This window comes from Mustela nivalis, assembly GCF_964662115.1.
Source record: "Mustela nivalis genome assembly, chromosome: 1".
Lineage (NCBI taxonomy): Eukaryota > Metazoa > Chordata > Mammalia > Carnivora > Mustelidae > Mustela > Mustela nivalis.
This window is the reverse complement of record NC_139020.1, coordinates 209,488,959-209,508,487: the sequence shown is the minus strand read 5'-3', so window position 1 is coordinate 209,508,487 and position 19,529 is coordinate 209,488,959. Positions and strand designations below refer to the sequence as shown.

Here is a 19,529-nt window from a genome sequence, read left to right as displayed (position 1 = left end):
ATGGACCTCATAGATATACACAAAACATTCCACCCTAAAACAACAGAATACTTATTCTTCTCAAGTGCACACGGAACCTTCTCCAGAATAGACCACATACTGGGTCACAAATCAGGACTCAACCGATACCAAAAGACTGAGATTATTCCCTGCATATTCTCAGATCACAATGCTTTGAAACTGGAGCTCAATCACAAGGAAAAGTTCCAAAGGAACTCAAACACCTGGAAGCTAAAGACCACCTTGCTTAAGAATGCTTGGATCAACCAGGAGATCAAAGAAGAACTGAAAGAACTCATGGAAACCAAAGAGAATGAAGACACTTTGGTCCAAAACCTATGGGATACAGCAAAGGCGGTCCTAAGGAGGAAATACATAGCCATCCAAGCCTCCCTCAAAAAAATTGAAAAATCCAGAATACACCAGCTGTCTCTACACCTTAAAGAACTGGAGAATCAACAACAAATCAAACCAACTCCACACATAAGAAGGGAAAGGTTACAGCTGAGATCAATGAGGTAGAACCAAAGATACAGTAGAACATATCAATGAAAATAGAAGCTGGTTTTTTGAAAGAATCAATAAGATCGATAAACCATTGGCCACACTAATCCAAAAGAAAAGGGAGAAAGCCCAAATTCATAAAATTATGAATGAAAAGGGAGAGATTACAAAGAACACCAAGGAAGTAGAAACAATCATCAGAAGTTATTATCAACAGTTATATGCCAATAAGCTTAGCAACCTAGATGAAATGGATGCATTCCTGGAAAAATATAAACTACCAAAATTGAACCAGGAAGAAATCAACAACCTGAATAGACCGATATCTAATACGAGATTGAAGCAGTGATCAAAAACCTCCCAAAAAAACAAGAGACCAGAACCTGACGGATTCCCTTGGGAATTCTACCAAACCTTCAAAGAAGAAATAACACCTATTCTTCTGAAGCTGTTTCAAACAATTGAAGCAGAAGGAAAACTTCCAGACTCTTTCTATGAAGCCAGCATTACGCTGATCCCCAAACCAGGAAAAGACCCTACCAAAAAGGAGAATTTTAGACCAATATCACTGATGAATATGGATGCTAAGATTCTCAACAAGATCCTAGCCAACAGGATCGAACAGCACATTAAAAAGATTATCCACCATGATCAGGTGGGATTCATCCCTGGGCTACAAGGATGGTTCAACATTCACAAATCAATCAATGTGATAGAACAAATTAATATGAGAAGAGAGAAGAACCACACGGTCCTCTCAATTGATGCAGAAAAAGCATTTGACAAAATCCAGCATCCGTTCCTGATAAAAACGCTTCAAACTATAGGGATAGAGGGAACATTCCTGAACCTCATCAAATCCATCTATGAAAGACACAGCAAATATCATCCTCAATGGGAAAAAGCTTGCAGCCTTCCCGTTGAGATCAGGAACAAGAAAAGGATGTCCACTTTCACCACTCTTGTTCAACATAGTACTAGTAGTCCTAGCAACAGCAATAAGACAACGAAGAGAAATAAAAGGTATCCTAATTGGTAATGAAGAAGTCGAACTCTCTCTGATTGCAGATGACATGATTCTTTATATGGAAAACTCAAAAGCCTCCACCCCCAAACTACTAGAACTCATACAGCAATTCAGCAATGTGGCAGGATACAAAGTCAATGTGCAGAAATCAGTGGCTTTCTTATACACTAACAATGAAAATACAGAAAGGGAAATTAGAGAATAGATTCCATTTACTATAGCACCAAGAACCATAAGATACCTGGGAATAAACCTAACCAAAGAGGTAAAGGATCTGTACTCAAGGAACTACAGAACACTCATGAAAGAAATTGAAGAAGACACAAAAAGATGGAAGACCATTCCATGCTCGTGGATCAGAGGAATAAATATTGTTAAATGTCTATACTGCCTAGAGCAATCTATACTTTAATGCCATTCCGATCAAAAATCCACTGGTATTCTTCAAAGAGCTGGAGCAAATAATCCAAAAATTTGTATGGAATCAGAAGAGACCCCGAATCACTAAGGAAATGTTGAAAAACAAAAATAAAAGTGGGGGCATCACGTTACCTGAGTTCAAGCTTTATTACAAAGCTGTGATCACCAAGACAGCATGGTACTGGCATAAAAACAGACACATAGACCAGTGGAACAGAGTACAGAGCCCAGATATGGACCCTCAACTCTATGGTCAATTAATCTTCGACAAAACAGGAAAAAATATACAGTGGAAAAAAGACAGTCTCTTCAATAAATGGTGCTGGGAAAACTGGACAGCTATATGTAGAAGAATGAAACTCTACCATTCTCTTACACCATACACAAAGATAAACTCAAAATGGATAAACGTGAGACAGGAATCCATCAGACTCCTAGAGGAGAACATAGGCAGTAATCTCTTCGATATCAGCCACAGCAACTTCTTTCAAGATATGTCTCCAAAGCCAAAGGAAACAAAAGCGAAAATAAACTTTTGGGACTTCATCAAAATCAAAAGCTTCTGCACAGCAAAGGAAACAGTCAAAAAAATAAGGAGGCAACCCACAGAATGGGAGAAGATATTTGCAAATGACGGTACAGACAAAAAGTTGATATCCAGGATCTATAATGAACTCCTCAAACTCAACACACACGAAACAGGCAAACATATCAAAAAATGGGAAGAAGATATGAACAGAAACTTCTCCAATCAAGACATACAAATGGCTAGCAGACACATGAAAAAATGTTCATCATCACTAGCCCTCAAGGAGATTCAAATTAAAACCACATTGAGATACCACCTTACACCAGTTAGAATGGCCAAAATTAACAAAACAGGAAACAACATGTATTGGAGAGGATGTGGAGAAAGGGGAACCCTCTTCCCTGTTGGTGGGAATGCAAGTTGGTGCAGCCACTTTGGAGAACAGTGTGGAGATTCCTCATAAAAATTAAAAATAGAACTTCCCTATGACCCTGCCATTGCACTCCTGAGTATTTACCCCAAAGATACAGATGTTGTGAAAAGAAGGGCCATCTGTACCCCAATGTTTATAGCAGCAATGGGCATGGTTGCCAAATTGTGGAAAGAACCAAGATGTCCTTCAACAGATGAATGGATAAGGAAGATGTGGTCCATATACACTATGGAGTATTATGCCTCCATCAGAAAAAACGAATACCCAACTTTTGTAGCAACATGGACGGGACTGGAAGAGATTATGCTGAGTGAAATAAGTCAAGCAGACAGAGTCAATTATCATATGGTTTCACTTATTTGTGGAGCATAACAAATATCATGGAGGACAAGGGGTGTTAGAGAGGAGAAGGGAGTTGGGGGAAATTGGAAGGGGAGATGAATCATGAGAGACTATGGACTCTGAAAAACAATCTGAGGGGTTTGAAGTAGCAGGGGTGTGGGAGGTTGGGGTACCAGGTGGTGGGTATTATAGAGGGCATGGATTGCATGGAGAACTGGGTGTGGTGAAAAAAATAATGAATACTGTTTTTCTGAAAATAAATAAATTGAAAAAATTTAAAAATTAAAAAATTTTTAAATAAATTTTTAAAAAAGGAAAAGTATAAATGACAAATGGTTGTATCCTCCACTTTTAATTTCTAACCTCTCGACCTAACATAACATGTTTCTGATGTGTGGGAAACTCTTTCTTAATTGCACGCTATTCCTCATTTCCATCACCCATTTGAATCACAATCCAGCCCCTATAGGAAATGAAATTGTTTTCCTCGATTCTAATCCAGTTGATGATGTTAATGCACACAACACACTCCAGGAAATAACCAGAGTTGTGGGCATTTCCTGTGCATTCTCTGATATACTGCTCAACAGAACAGATCAGAAGGCAAGAAAGTAAGCCACATTTAATAGAGGTCAAGGGAATATTTTACAAACTCTCATACTTTAAAGTTGAGTCATGGTCCTCTCACCAGAACTCAGCAGAGATGATTGCAAACTGCTCACCCCACCAAGGGTCCGAACAAAGATGTTCATTCATAGTTAAACAATTTGCCTCTGATGTGATCATTTTTATCATTCCAGAGACACTATCTGCTTTGGGGTTTTTGTGAGTTTTCTCTATTTGAGATCAAATTGGCATACAACATTATATTAATTTCAGAATACAACATAATGATTCAATATACTGCACATATAGGGGTGCCTAGTGGCTCAGTTGGTTAAGTGTCTGCCTTCAGCTCAGGACATGATCCCAAGGGTCCTGGGATTGAGCCCCACATCAGGCTCCCTGCTTAGTGGGGGCCTGGTTCTTCCTCTCCCTCTGGATCTCCCCCTGCCTGTGCTCAATCTTTCTCTCTATCAATCTCTCTGTCAAATAATTAAATAAAATTATACATATATATATTTATAAAATATAGCACATATAATATTTGATGAATTACCAAAATAATTCCTTCCAGTTAACATCTGCCACTATATAGTTACAAAAAAAAAACTTTTTCTTGTGGAAAACTTTTTTAAGACTTTATTAGTTTATTTATTTGACAGAGAGAGCGAGAGCACAAGCAGGGGGAGTTGTAGGCAGAGGGAGAGGAAAAAGTAGGTTCCCCGCTGAGCAAGGAGCCTGATGCTGGACTTAATCCCAGACTCCTGGGATCATGAACTGAGCCCAAAGCAGACACTTCACTGATGAAGCTACCCACCTAGTGATGAGCACCACTGAGGATATGACTCAAAATTCTGTTTGTGACCTTAGTAGTATTTTATCTTATGGTACTGAGGTTATGATGGTACTGATCCTATGGTACTTGTGGTACTTATGGTACTTATGGTACTGAAATGTTTGAAACTGTCACACCTATGTTTTCATTAGAAATTTTTACCAATACTTAATTCATAGATGAAAGATATTTTTGTCAAGCAATAATAATGTCCAGGAAGCATCTGGCCCTGGCCCTGCAGGATGTTGATGGCTCCTGGTACACTAAGTGTTAAGAATTTGTTCATGTGGTTTATTATTTCACAAGAACATTTTCTTCTTCTTCCTTTCATTTTTCTTGAAGAGTAAACCTACATTCTGTTCATCTTGAAATAGTCTATCCAGATATTTGAGAGACTCTCAAATTTTCTCACCTCTGAAACATATTTATCTGACCCTTTTTTGGGTTCCAGACAAGTTGAACAATCCAGATTAAGTTACTGAGGTTCACCAGACCTCATGTTCCACATTTGTTTTAGAGTGATTTTGGACCACTTTATCGCTAAGATCTAACAGTGTCCTTAACTTTTAAATTTAATGATTCTAGATAAATAGGATAAATGAGTGTCCCAGAGATCAATGGGCAGGGGCTGATCAACATTATTAACTATTGCATGTAATGAATAACAGAATGTAGGATTCCTAAACGTTGTAATGTTAAGGCTATTATGCACAGCACTTCACTCCAAGAAACAAAAATAGTAGATTCTGGAGTCTCTCTACTGCCTATTTCATGGTCACTCCCTGCTTATATCGTCTAGCTGATGAGTTGGCAACTTGGAAGCAAGAAATCAAACAAGTGCTTCAGAATTTTTACTCCTGGGATTTTCCAAAGACTCAGTGCCTCATTCCCTTCTCTTTGGTCTGTTCTTGTCCATGGACCTGGTCACCGTACTTGAGAACCTGCTCATCATCCTGGCCATCAGCTGTGACTCCTACCTCCACAACCCCATGTACTTCTTCCTCTCCAACTTGTCCTTTGCAACATCAGTTTCTTCTCCACCATGGTCGCTAAGATGCTGATGAACATCCAAACACAGAGCAAATCCATCAGCTATGCAGGCTGCATCACCCAGATGTATTTCTTTATAGTTTTTGGAGATATGGACACTTTTCTCCTCACTGGGATGGCCTATTCCCGATTTGTGGCCATCTGCCACCCCTTGCACTACCCAGTCATCATGAACCCACAGCTCTGTGGCCTCCTGGTTCTCATATCCTGGTTCATCAGCTTGTCATTCTCCCTGACCGAGAGTCTGTTGATACTACGGCTTTCCTTCTGCACCAACTGAGTAATTCCACTCTTTTACTGTGAACTTTCTAAGGCCCTCACGCTTGCCTGCCCAGACAAATTGATCAATCGTACCCTGCTATATATCATAACTAGCCTTCTTGGCATCATTCCCTTCTCTGGGATCCTTTTCTCCTATACCCAAATCACCTCCTCAATCCTGAGAATCCCACCAACTAATGGGAAGTACAAGGCATTTTCTACCTATGCATCTCACCTGTCTGTGGTTTCTTTATTCTATGGGACAGGCCTTGGTGTGTATCTCAGTTTTGATGCATATTCCTGGAGGGGCATGATTGCCTTGTTGATGTACACTGTGGTCACCCCAATGCTGAACCCCTTCATCTACAGCCTATCGAACAGGGGCGTCAGGAGGGCTCTACAAACAGTTTTGGGGAGAACAATCTACGTTCAATGATATGAATGCTTGCTCTGGGTTTTTGAACTGACAGGAATAGCAGCCATTGGCTAAAGAAATTCTGCCTCTTGGTGACATTAAGTTTTACTTCTCACCCATCCTTCATAAGTGACTTTGCTCAGAAATGCTTTGTGAGTCTATTTTCTGATGTACCTTAACCTCTTATGTTGGCTGCTCTGTTATCCTCACTCCTACTCTCCACATCCCCTCCTTTTACATTCCTATCACTACACCTCAGCTTGGATTTCCAATCCAGAGCCACTTTAAGTACCAAATCAGAATAGTTGCACGAGGGTTATGAAATAGTGCATTTTATCAATAACCATTGCTAGTTCCTTACAGTAAAGGCTGCAGTAGGTGTCTAGAACACAGGAGTGAAGTGGGGAAAAAAGACAAAAATCTTTGCTCTCATAAAGCATAAATCCAGGATCTCAGTTTCTCTGATCACATTATAAGTCCAAACAGACTATATACACTGATGGATAAATTATTTATTTGGTTATTAGCAAGGCTGAACTTTTCTCCATATGCTTATTGAGTGCATTTCCAAACAACTCTGAGTTTGGGTTTCCAGAGTCCTTCAGCTTTTCAGTGGGTGCCTGCTGCCCCCAGGAAGACTGCATGAATGAATGCTCCCATTCCTCTTCTCCTTTCCTTGAATTTTCCTATTCCTGAGCTTAGTGTTGGGCTTGTATTTCAAAGAATATTATGGGCCACTTCAACTACCTTGGAACTCTTTTTAAATTTTCTCAAAAAAATGTTATTAGTAACAAGGTGTCTCACACGGAGTTCCTTGTGAAGCAGACAATTAGACAATGATTAGCACACAGGATGTATACCATGCAGTGCTCCTGGAATCAACAACTGGGCAAGGGCAGATGTGTATTAAGGAATTTGGCCTCCCAGCTCCCAGGGGTAACTTTTAAACACTTGAAATTTCCCAGTGATCTGGAGTGATTGGCTATTCATGGAGGGCCTCATAGAACACAACTCATAGTTTATGCTAATGAAATGAATCAGGATGAGGGTTGGCCATGCCAAAGGGACCAAGCATGTGAAGAAAATGCTGGAGCTTTGTGGAAAGAGATATCAGCCCCACCTTAGGAGGGAGGCTTGAGCTCAGCCATATAGGCCATATTTCAACTAATCATATCTACATAGCAAAACCTCAATAAAAATTTTGGACACTGGAACTCATATGAACTACCTGGCTTGTAACAGTCTTTGAGTATTGTCACCAATATTGTCCCAGGAAAAGGTAACGGGTCTGAACTCCAAGGAAGGAAGACAACAAAAGGCTTCACATATGGGATGTTCTAGACCTTGTATTATGTGTATCTTCCTTTGGCTGAATCTAATTTGTATCTTTTTGCTGTAATAAAACTGCAATCATAGTATACTGATTCTTGAGTTCTATGAGTTATTCGAGTTTGTCATCAAATCTGAGGCAATCCTCTCAATTTGAATCATTCTAGCAAATTATTGAACATGAAACAGTTCCCAAATTTGTATTCAACTGGTCTGATGTGACAGTGGACCTAGAGACCCCTGAACTTGTGGCTGGTGTGAAAGGGGAGGGCAATCTTGTGGTTGGCAAATTCTTTGCAACAAGGAAGAACATTGGAAAAACTCGAGCCAAACTGGAGTCCATCAAAGACCTCCAAAAACCATCAGGTAGCTCTGGAGTTAAGATGATGTCTTAGAGTTGGCTGGAATTGGGGCAAAGGGTATAAATTTTACACCCCCAAATCAACCAGTTATCAGATGTGGGTTGCCCTAGGAAGGACGCATGACCTTGCTGAGGCAGAACTCTATAGTGGTTGATTGCCAAGGGTTGAGAAACACCCAACATTTGAAGCAACATGTCCCTTATTACTGACAGGAGATCTTTGTTGTTGTTGTTGTTGTTGTTGTTGTTGTTGTTGTTGTTGTTTAATATTTTATTTATTTATTGGACACACAGAGATTACAAGTAGACAGAGAGACAGGCAGATAGAGTAAGGGAAGCAGGCTCCCATCTGAGCAGAGAGCCTGATGTGGGGCTAGATCCCAGGACCCTGGGATCATGACCCCAGCTGAAGGCAGATGCTTTAACCCAATGAGCCACCCAGGTGCCCCTGTTGTTATTTTTAATTGTGGAAAAATGACATAAAATTTATCATCTTAACCATTTTTAAGTGTATAGATCAGTAGTAGTAAGGACATTCACAACCATCACTACCATCTATCTCTAGAACTTTTCTACCTTCCCAAACTGAAACTGTCCCATTAAACACTAATGCCCCTTTTCCCTACACCGGCTCCTGGCTCCCACCATTCTACTCTCTGTCTCTGTGAATTTGACCACTATATGCCTCTTATATAAATGGAAGTACACAGTATTTGTCCCTTTGTGTCTAGTGATATAATATAACTGGGGAGAAATTAGATGGAGTAGGAAGAACAATCATCAGGAAAATTGGGATCACCTCTGTTCTGTAGTTTCTCTCCCATCTATTCCTTGGGAATTGTACACCCCAGTTTTCCTAGGGAAGTTCCAGGAAACTTGATAACTATTTATTCAAACTCAATATTAATAGTGTCTCATTTCAGCTTCAGAAGGAAATTCAATAGTTATCCTATTCACCAAGAAATCTGATCAAGATGGGGCTCTGGGAGGCCTAGTCAGTTGAGCATCTGATACTTTTTTTAATTTATTTTTTATTTTTAGCATAACAGTATTCATTATTTTTGCACCACACCCAGTGCTCCATGCAATCTGTGCCCTCTATAATACCCACCACCTGGTACCCCGACCTCCCACCCCCCGCCCCTTCAAAACCCTCAGATTGTTTTTCAGAGTCCGTAGTCTCTCATGGTTCACCTCCCCTTCCAATTTCCCCCAACTCCCTTCTCCTCTCTATCTCCCCATGTCCTCCATGCTATTTGTTATGCTCCACAAATATCTCAGCTTGGGTCTTGATCTCAGGGTCGTGGGACAATTCCCATGTTCGCCTCCATGCTGGGTGTGAAGCCTACTTTTAAAAAATCTGATCAAGATTATTAAGGCACAAAAATGTATTAGATGTTTTGGACCTTAAGGTAGGTAACATTCCTGAACTTCATCAAATCAATCTATGAAAGACCCACAGTAAATATAATCCTCAATGGGAAAAAGCTTGCAGCCTTTTGAGATCAGGAACATGACAAGAATGCCCACTTTCACCACTCTTGTTCAACATAGTATTAGAAGTCCTAGAAACAGCAATCAGACAACAAAGAGAAATAAAAGGTATCCAAATTGGCAATGAAGAAGTCAAACTCTATCTCTTCACAGATGACATGATTCTTTATATGGAAAACCCAAAAAACTCCACCCCCAAACTACTAGAACTCATAGAGCAATTCAGCAACATGGCAGGATACAAAGTCAATGTACAGAAATCAGTGGCTTTCTTAAGGTAGAATTTAGATCCTCCTAACAAATGTTGGTGGGTGGGGGGAGTGGAATCAGAGGAAAATAACAAGATGGGGCACCTGGGTGTCTCAGCTGTTTACTCTGCCTTTCCCTCAAGTCATGATTTCCAGGTCCTGGGATCAAGCCCCATGATTGGCTCCCACCTCAAGAGGGAGCCTGCTTCACCCTCTGCCTGTCCCACTGCTTGGGCTGTTTCTCTTGAATGAATAAGTAACAAAAATTTTTAAAAAGAAAAAAAACGAGAGAGAGAGAGAGAGAGAGTTATAATTATCTTTCAATGATAGAAACAAGACTGCTCATGACCAAGAGTTTTGGGTAATGCATAAAGAAAGTGAGAGGGGTACAGATATAAATAATCCTGCAGGGACTATGATTTAAATGGGGAGTCCAAAATAATTCCCCAATTCCATTAGAGCTATGCTAACAGGAATAGTTGTATAAACAAAATCAGAGATCCATATAGGTATATATGCCATGTGGCTGCAGATTCAGAATTTCGTGTTGTTGTTGACTTTCTGCATTTTTCAGTTCTATGAACCCAGAAAGAATAAAGAAAATGCTGATACTAGACTGTTCTGCTGATCATACCCCACAGTGCCCTCTTGATGTCCTTGTTCCTCAAGCTGTAGATGAAGGGGTTCAGCATAGGGGTGACCACAGTGTACATCACCGAGGCCACTGCACCCTTCCTGAGGGAGGAGGAGATGGATGAACTGAGGTACACTCCAACGCCCGTTCCATAAAACAAGCAAACAACCAACAGGTGGGAGCTACATGTAGAAAAGGCTTTGTACTTCCCACCTGTGGATGGGACTCTCAGAATGGAGGAAACAATTCGTATATAAGAACAAAAGATCCCTGAGAGGGGAACACCACCAAAGATGGCTGTGGATGGAGGTATCAGAGCAGGCAAGGTGGAAGAGTTGAGGTGCATCACAAAAGAAATGATGAATTTTCACATCTGTGCAGAAGGTAAGTTGGGACACCATCAAAAAATGAATCTGAGATTCCAAAAGGCTGCGGAAAAATGACATTAGGACCAACGAGCCACAGAGGCATGAGTTCATGATGACTGAATAGTTCAGGGGATGACAGATGGCCACAAATCGGTCATAGGCCATCACAGCCAGGAGCAGATTGTCCAAACACCCAAACAGGAAAAAAAAAAGGGCACCTGAGTTAGGCAGCCTGCATAGGTGATAGACTTGCTGTGTGTTTGAATGTTCACCAGCATCTTGGGGATTGTTATGGTGCTGAAACCAATATCAGCCAAGGACAGGTTGGAGAGGAAGAAGTACATGGGCATGTGGAGGTGGGAGTCAGAGCTGACGGCCAGGATGATGAGCAGGTTCCCAAGCAAGGTGACCAGGTACATGGACAGGAACAGCCCAAAGAGAATGGGCTCCAGTTCTGGATCATCTGAGAGGCCCAGGAGAAGGAACTCAGAGATAGCTGTTAGATTCTGTGGTCCCAGGCAGGTGGGACACCTCTCAAAAGAGAACGAGTATTGAGTAAACAGAACAAGTGTAGAGACACCCAGCTAAATGTGCCTATTTTGGTTCAAGAATTCGCACTTCCCATCGTACATCCCAGTACCTTCAGCAACATTTCTCATTTGTAAACTCTTCTTAGAACTAATTCCTTACTGCTGTCTGAGCTATTTACCTGTTTCTATATATATCCACTATGAAGACACTGGGCCAAGAATGTTAGAGAAATATACAAACATAGAAATACCTAGTTATACTTGGCTTCAGAACTCATATTTGTTGCCAGTAAAAACTGAGTTTTCTTGCTTTCCATGCATGATCACATTTCCCAGAATTTCAGTTGCCCAAAGACAAACACTGTCATGAATGTGGTAGATATATTTTTTTCAGTGTTTACATAATATTAGTATTGATTTGTGTATTCATAAACAGTTTTCTTAAAAACTTACTTAATACTCTAATAATACACATATTGTTTCCTGAGTTCTCACTTACCGCAACAATGCTTTAAGTGTCTGTGAAGTATATACATCTATTTTAAGCACTTCAGAAGTGGCATAGTATTACCTGAAAGATGAACTTTATTATCTCTTAATTTATTACTACAACATTCACTTTTTTAAAAAAATATTTATTTATTCTGAGACACACAGAGAAAAAGACTACGAGCAGAAGGAGGTAGAGGGGAAAGGAGAACCTTTGGCTGTCTTCACACTGAGCACAGAGACCAATGAGGGGCTCCATCTCAGGAGTCTGAGATCATGACCTCAGCCAAAATCAAGAGTTGGACACTCAACTGACTGAGCCACCCAGGTGTCCCTTATTACAATATTCCTAATAAAAATCTTGTTCCCACCTCCGTATTACACAAATGAGAATTTCTAAAATATATGCATAAAATATGAGAACATTGTGAAAAATCAATATGTACAATTTTACTATTAATTATCCTTTTGTTTTCTGAATGGAAATTATAGGAAAAATCAACTTCATGCTTTTATTATCAAGGTATAGAATCAGAAAGATCCCCAAAGTCTGTGTTCCAATGGTCTTTCCATGAAAAACCCACAGTAAAATACCTATCTTGGATAAGGAATAATATTTTTATATTACAGATTTCAAAAATAGGCTGCAAAATGCATTACTATTCATAGAAAATCTTATGATCTATAATATTCATGTAGTAACGGCCACAGTCAAACACTTATCCCAATTCCCTAATTCACAGATTCTGTGGTTCCACACAGGTCGGACAACTCTCAAAAGAGAAGAGAGTATTGAAAAAACAAGTGCAGAGACACCCAGCTAAATGCACCTATTTTTTTTTAAGTTTAAAAAGATTTTTATTAAAGTGCACTTTACATACAATAAATGCACATATCTTAAGTGTACAATTTGATGAAATTTGACAAATATATACACACATATAACCCATACTGCTATTAAGACAGAACATATTTGTTAACCCACAATCTCTTTTGTGCTCCTTGCCAGCCAATTGAACTGTTGACCCCACCACCTATTTTGATTCAAGCAATTCGAGCTTCCCAGAGTACATCCTATTACCTTCAGCAACATTTATCAATTGTAAACTCTTCTTAGAACTCTTTCCTTACTGGTGTCGGAGCTATTTACCTGTTTCTATTTATACCCACTATGAAGACATCGAGCCAAAGAATATTAAAGAAACATACAAATGTACAAACATAGAAATACTTAGTTATACTTGGCTTCATACTTTGTTGCCAGCAAAAACTGAGTTTTCTTACATTCCCTGCATGATCCCATCCCCCTGCATTTCAGCTACCCAAAGACAAACACTATCATGAATGCGGTAGATGTATTTTCATTTCAATGTTTCCATAATATTAGTATTGATTTATGCATCCATAAACAGTTTTCTTAAAAACTTATTTAATACACATATTGTTTCCCGAGTTCTCATCACAACGTGTTTTAAGTGTCTGTGAAGTATATCCATCTATTTCAAGCACTTCAAAAGTGGCATAGAAAGACAACAACCAAAGACAAAGAAAAGTGGCACCTGAAAGACAAACTTTATTATCTATCAATATCTTATTACAATATTCCTTTTTTGGAAAAATTATTTATTTATTCTGAGAGACGAATAGAGAAAGAGAGTACAAGCAGGAGAAGTTAAAGAGAGAGAGAGAACCTTAACTTGGCTTCACACTGAGCACAAGCCCAATGAGGGGCTCCATCTCAGAACTCTGAGATGGTCACCTCAGCCAAAATCAAGAGTTGGACACTTAACTGACTGAGCCACCCAGGGTGTCCCTTATTAGAATACTCCTAATAAATTCTTGGGCCCACCTCCATATTATACAAATGAGAATCTCTATAACATATAGGCATAAAAGATGATACATTGTAAAAAAAAAATCAATATATGTACAATTTTACTATTAATTATTTACATTTGTTTTCCTAATAGAAGGTAAAGACAAAATCAATATCATGCTTTTATTATCAAGGTATAGAATCAGAAAGATCCCCAAAGTCTGTGTTCCAATAATCTTTCCATGATAAATACACAGGAAAGTGCCTATCTTGGATAAGGAATAATATTTTTATACCACAGATTTCCAAAATAGGCTGCAAAATGCATTACTATTCATTGAAAATCTTATGATCTATAATATTCATGTAGCAAAGACCCCAGTCAACCACTTATCCCAATTCCCTAATTCACAGATGAACTCACAGAATCCCAAGACAAGAAATTGTTGGTGCTGTTTCTGTTTGCTCATCTGGAACTAAAGCGTGTTTGAAAAGAAAGCAACCATTCAACACTGGTGGAGTGCACAGAGCCCTGGGATGGGAATCAGACGGAACATGGAGTATATGTCAACATCCCAACCTCTCTGTGCTGTGATTCTCCATCTAGAAATGGGGAGAACATCAACCATAACAAGATATGTGTGGCCTCTAAAAGAAGTTTGCATCCAATAAATACTCAGTCATGGTTTGTAAATCAGAGTTTGCATTGTTACTGGAATGATGGGTTTATTGGTGAAACCCAATCCTGAGAAATGTTTAACAACTTTTATTATATATAAGAGAGGTAGAAGCCTATCATGTCCCAGGAAATTCATTCAAGAATGCATGGAAATTGGGGTGCCTGGGTGACTCCATTGGTTAAGTGTCCGACTCTAGATTTTGGCTCAGGTTATGATCTCAGGTGTGAGAAATCAAGTCTGGCCACCACTGCCTCTCCCTCATTAAAAAAGAAAGAAAGAAAAGAAAGAAAGAAAGAAAGAGAGAGAGAAAGAAAGAAAAAAGAAAAAGAGAGGGTGGAAATGGTAAAATGTCTCTCAGTTAAGTGCAGTAAGCTTTGCCTCCCTTTCTCTTTTTCATCTTTATGGAAATCTCCAGTAATTTTCAAATGAAGAGTCTATTAAGTGGAAAATGGCAGGTCTCTTAGAAAATCTGTGGCATAGACACAGAGAAGCACTGTTTTATATTTCATCTAGATCTGTGAAACATCATTGGAAGGAAGCAAAGCACCCAATGCATGGAACCCATGCTGTCTCTGTCCCGTTTCTGAGCACTTAAGAAGGGTCCATTCAATATTTAACAGATATCATTGGTGCTCTTGGAGCCTACACTGTGCCAAGCAAAGTCTAAGCTCTGGGAAATCAGAAATGACTGATTCAGTTGCTTCCCTCCAAACACTTAGTATCTACCTGCATAAGGACAAAAAAAAAAGTTCTTTCAGGATCTAGAGAAAACTGAACCTTCTGATCACAAGATATTTTAGTTGGATAGATGGTGCTTAGCCTTGGTAATGACAATAATAACCACAACAATACCTAAAATTTACCGTATCCTTACTATATGCATCTACCATATTTAGTCACATGTTTGGTGCTCATCTTAATTCTTGCTCAATACAGTTGTAAGGACTGCTTAAACACATTAAGAACTCGCCCAGTGTCATATGGATGAAAGTAGAGCAGATAAGATTCAAAGGTAAGTGGTGGGTCTCTGAGGTGCAAGAACTGACTTGTTTGTTCTGTTTCCCTGCACTTCATAGTTTAAGCAGAAGTCCAGAGGTCTTTTCCAAAATTGCTAAGATAATCTTGCGACAGTTTTTTATCTCCTAAGAATGGAATCTAACATATTGACCCCATATCTCCCTTAGAGATCAAGAGGGCCTAAATTATAGGAATCGGGGAGAATATGGAATATGAAGCAAAATTTGAGAGCTGAGGCAAGAAAGAGAGCTACCCTGAATTGTCATGAGCTGACTCTTTATGATCTCTACCTTCATCTCAGCCATCTTTTCTACAGTTGATGCAGCAGGTGACACTAACTGCTCTCTGGTGTCTTCTAGCAGGAACAGCCAAACAGGAAGAGCACAGGGAGTGGAGGTCTTTGCCTGGAGTAACAGGAAAGAGAGGTGAGACTTGGATAGGCAGGAGAGAATACTGTCTCAGAAGCCTGTGAACAGTCTCACTGTCTGCATTCAAACCTGAATTCATCTCCTGTCTACCCCAGGAAAAATTTTAAAAGCTTCTGCAAAGCAAAGGAAACAATCAACAACACTAAAGGCAACTATGGAATGGGAGACGATATTTGCAAATGCCATATCTAATAGAGTTAGTACCCAAAATATATAAATCCTAAAATTTGTATGGAATCAGAAGAGACCCCAAATCGCTAAGGAAATGTTGAAAAACAAAAAGAAAACTGGGGGCATCACATTACCTGATTTCAAGCTTTACTACAAAGCTGTGATCACCAAGACAGCATGGTACTGGTATGAAAACAGACACATACACCAGTGGAACAGAGTAGAGAGCCCAGATATGAACTCTCAACTCTATGGTCAAATAATCTTCGACAAAACAGGAAAAAATATACAGTGGAAAAAAGACAGTCTCTTCAATAAATGGTGCTGGGAAAACTGGGCAGCTATATGTAGAAGAATGAAACTCGACCATTCTCTTACACCGTACACAAAGATAAACTCAAAATGGATAAAAGACGTCAATGTGAGACAGGAATCCATCAGAATCCTAGAGGAGAACATAGGCAATAATCTCTTCGACATCAGCCACAGCAACTTCTTTCAAGATATGTCTCCAAAGCCAAAGGAAACAAAAGCGAAGATGAACTTTTGGGACTTCATCAAAATCAAAAGCTTCTGCACAGCAAAGGAAACAGTCAACAAAACAAAGAGGCAACCCACAGAATGGGAGAAGATATTTGCAAATGATAGTACAGACAAAAGGTTGATATCCAGGATCTATAATGAACTCCTCAAACTCAACACACACAAAACAGACAATCATATCAAAAAATGGGCAGAAGATATGGACAGACACTTCTCCAATAAAGACATACAAATGGCTATCAGACACATGAAAAAAATGTTCATCATCACTAGCCATCAGGAAGATTCAAATTAAAATTACATTGAGATATCACCTTACACCAGTTAGAATGGCCAAAATTAGCAAGACAGGAAACAACATGTGCTGGAGAGGATATGGAGAAAGGGGAACCCTCTTCCACTGTTGGTGGGAATGCAAGTTGGTGCAGCCTCTTTGGAGAACAGTGTGGAGATTCCTCAAGAAATTAAAAATAGAACTTCCCTATGACCCTGCCATTGCACTCTTGGGTATTTACCCCAAAGATACAGATGTGTCGGGGACTGCCTCTGGCCAGGAACGTCCCCGCCATTACAAGAAGGCGCTTGGCTCACTGCTAGCAAAATACGCTGCAAGTATACAATGAACTTTCTGGTGAAGCCTGCCTAAAGGAGGACATAGTTATTGGCTGTATCAAATTTAATCAGCATAGTAACAGGACTCTCATTGGCTCTCCCCATTGCTTGGCCCCTTATTGGTCACCCTGCTGTATATAAGCTAAGGAAGTTGATTAAATAAACAGAAATGAAGCATTAACACCATAGCAGGCTCATTGTCGTCCTTGCGGGCCGATGGTGCTGAGACCCGGGAAATATTAAGAAAAATAGAAAAACCTTGCAAGGGAGAAGTCCGCAGGTAAGCCGGGAAGGGACCACGATCAAAGTGGTGGGAATCTTGTACAAGACCGCAATAAGAAGCGGGGCGGCCTTAGAGCCAGGATTTAGCAGCGAGTATACACGGAACAGCCATTAGGTTGGTATTCTAATTATGGGATCTGAACTGTCAAAGTCGAGGTTAGAGGGTTCCCTAAAGGACCTTCTAAAGGCCAATGGCACGCCATTAAAAACGAAAACTGCTAGGACATTCTTGAATACAGTTAAGACAATGGCGCCTTGGTTTCTGGACGAGGGCTTGCTAAATATACCCCAATGGGACCAGTTAGGTGAGGATTTTAAGAAGAGGGATAAAAATAAACCATTGCCACCGGGAACTTTAGTTATATGGACTCTAGTCAGAGGGTGCCTGGGAGGATATAAGCCGAAATGTGACTCAGCTATTCAGGAGGGCGCTGAGGCACTTGAGGAAGTGAAAGAAGAACACTCATCTCTTGTTTCATAAAGGAGTAGTTCTAGCGAAGGGGAAGAAGAAATGTCGGGGGAGAAGCTAGAGTAGAAGTTTAAATTAAAACCAGACCCTCCCTGTTCAGCAGTGACCCCTAATGCTCCGCCTCCTTACAATCCCCTGGCTGGGGAGATAACATGTAAATGTCATCCCTCTGCTAATGAGGATTGGAAGGCCACATGGAGGGGGGCCAATAGCAGCTCGATTTTCCCAGTTCTAGAGGACCAAAATCATCAACGGTATCACCAGCCCTTGGACTTTAAATTAGTTAAACAATTAAAGGAAGCGGTCATGCAGTATGGCCCTCAGGCAGCATTTACTATTTCTCTAGTGGAGTCCATAGCAGGCATGAATTTAATCCCCGAAGATTGGGGGAATTTAGCAAGGGCAGCCCTCTCTGGAGGGCAATATTTGGTCTGGAAGACAGCATGGCAAGAGCATTCCCAGGATGTTGCACGGCGTAATGCCATGGCAGGCAATCCACAATGGAATCTGGATATGCTTATGGGCATGGGGCCATACACTGGTAAGCATGACCAACTGCAATACAACCCTGCTGCTGCCACTACCAAAGCATGGAAAACCCTCCAGGCCAGTGGGGACTTGCAGGGTCAACTATCTAAGGTGATACAAGGACCAAATGAAGCATTTGCTGATTTTGTTGCAAAATTGATGCAAACAGCTGGGAGAGTATTTGGGGATGATGACACAGCCATGCCTCTAATTAAACAACTGGCCTATGAGCAAGCCAATAAATGGTGTAAAGAGGCCCTTAGGCCATGGAAGGCTAAAGATTTAAGCACATACATTAAGGTATGCAGGGATATTAATGACAGTGTTATTCAAGGACAAGTACTTGCTTCAGCCATTACTCAAGGCCTTCAGGGCATTCAGCTATTCCAACGTAAGGGCGCTAAAGGAAATTCTGAGGAATGCTACAAATGTGGAGCTCAGGGGCACTTTAAGCGAGAATGTCCTGACAGCAAGGGTCCCCCAACAGTAAAGCAACCTGGCATATGTCCTAGGTGTGGCAAGGGTACACACTGGGCGAATGAATGTCGCTCAGTAAAAGATATCCACTACCCCCAAGGAATTCAAAAAACGGGAAATGGGGCCCATCACCCCAGGGCCCTCAAATGTATGGGGTGCTTCAACAGGTAGCCCACACGCATTACCCGCCGACGAGCCAAGGCGGGCTACAAAAGGAAGTGCCGGATTGGACATCCGCGCCACCACCAGACTTGTACTAACCCCCGAGATGGGAACCCAGGTGATGGAATCGGATTTTAAGGGCCCACTGCCTGTGAACACTGAAGGCCTGTTATTAGGGCGTAGCTCCACAGCCCTTGCTGGATTAATAGTACACCCCGGAGTAATTGATGCTGATTATACAGGTATAGTCAAAATATTAGTGTCTTCCCCTCGTGGCATTACAGTTATCAGTCCAGGTGATAAAATAGCACAAATTATAGTGTTACCAAGCTGTCATAAACTATTCCCCAACACAGAAAAATCCCGTGGACAGAGGGGTTTTGGCTCCACTGACCCGCCCCTCGCATGTCTAACACTTGGAATGGAGGATAGACCTCTTTATTCTCTATGGATCAGAAAAAAAATTTATGGG

General features: G+C 40.5%; 1 protein-coding gene and 1 pseudogene across 2 annotated transcripts in view; one reads left to right on the top strand and one right to left on the bottom strand.

Moving 5' to 3' along the window:
• Positions 1 to 5,592: 5,592 nt before the first annotated feature.
• Positions 5,593 to 8,143, top strand: LOC309843272 (olfactory receptor 7D4-like; annotated as a pseudogene). Its single transcript has 2 exons — positions 5,593 to 6,389; positions 7,916 to 8,143. The product of its transcript is annotated as an olfactory receptor 7D4-like (transcript).
• Positions 8,144 to 10,462: 2,319 nt separating this feature from the next.
• Positions 10,463 to 19,529, bottom strand: part of LOC309843266 (uncharacterized protein) — a gene marked incomplete at its 3' end in the record, with an annotated part of 46,516 nt that continues 37,449 nt past the window's right edge. The window contains 3 exon segments of the mRNA XM_082688594.1: positions 10,463 to 10,799; positions 10,801 to 11,063; positions 11,066 to 11,386. Coding sequence (XP_082544720.1) covers positions 10,463 to 10,799; positions 10,801 to 11,063; positions 11,066 to 11,386 — 921 coding nt within the window.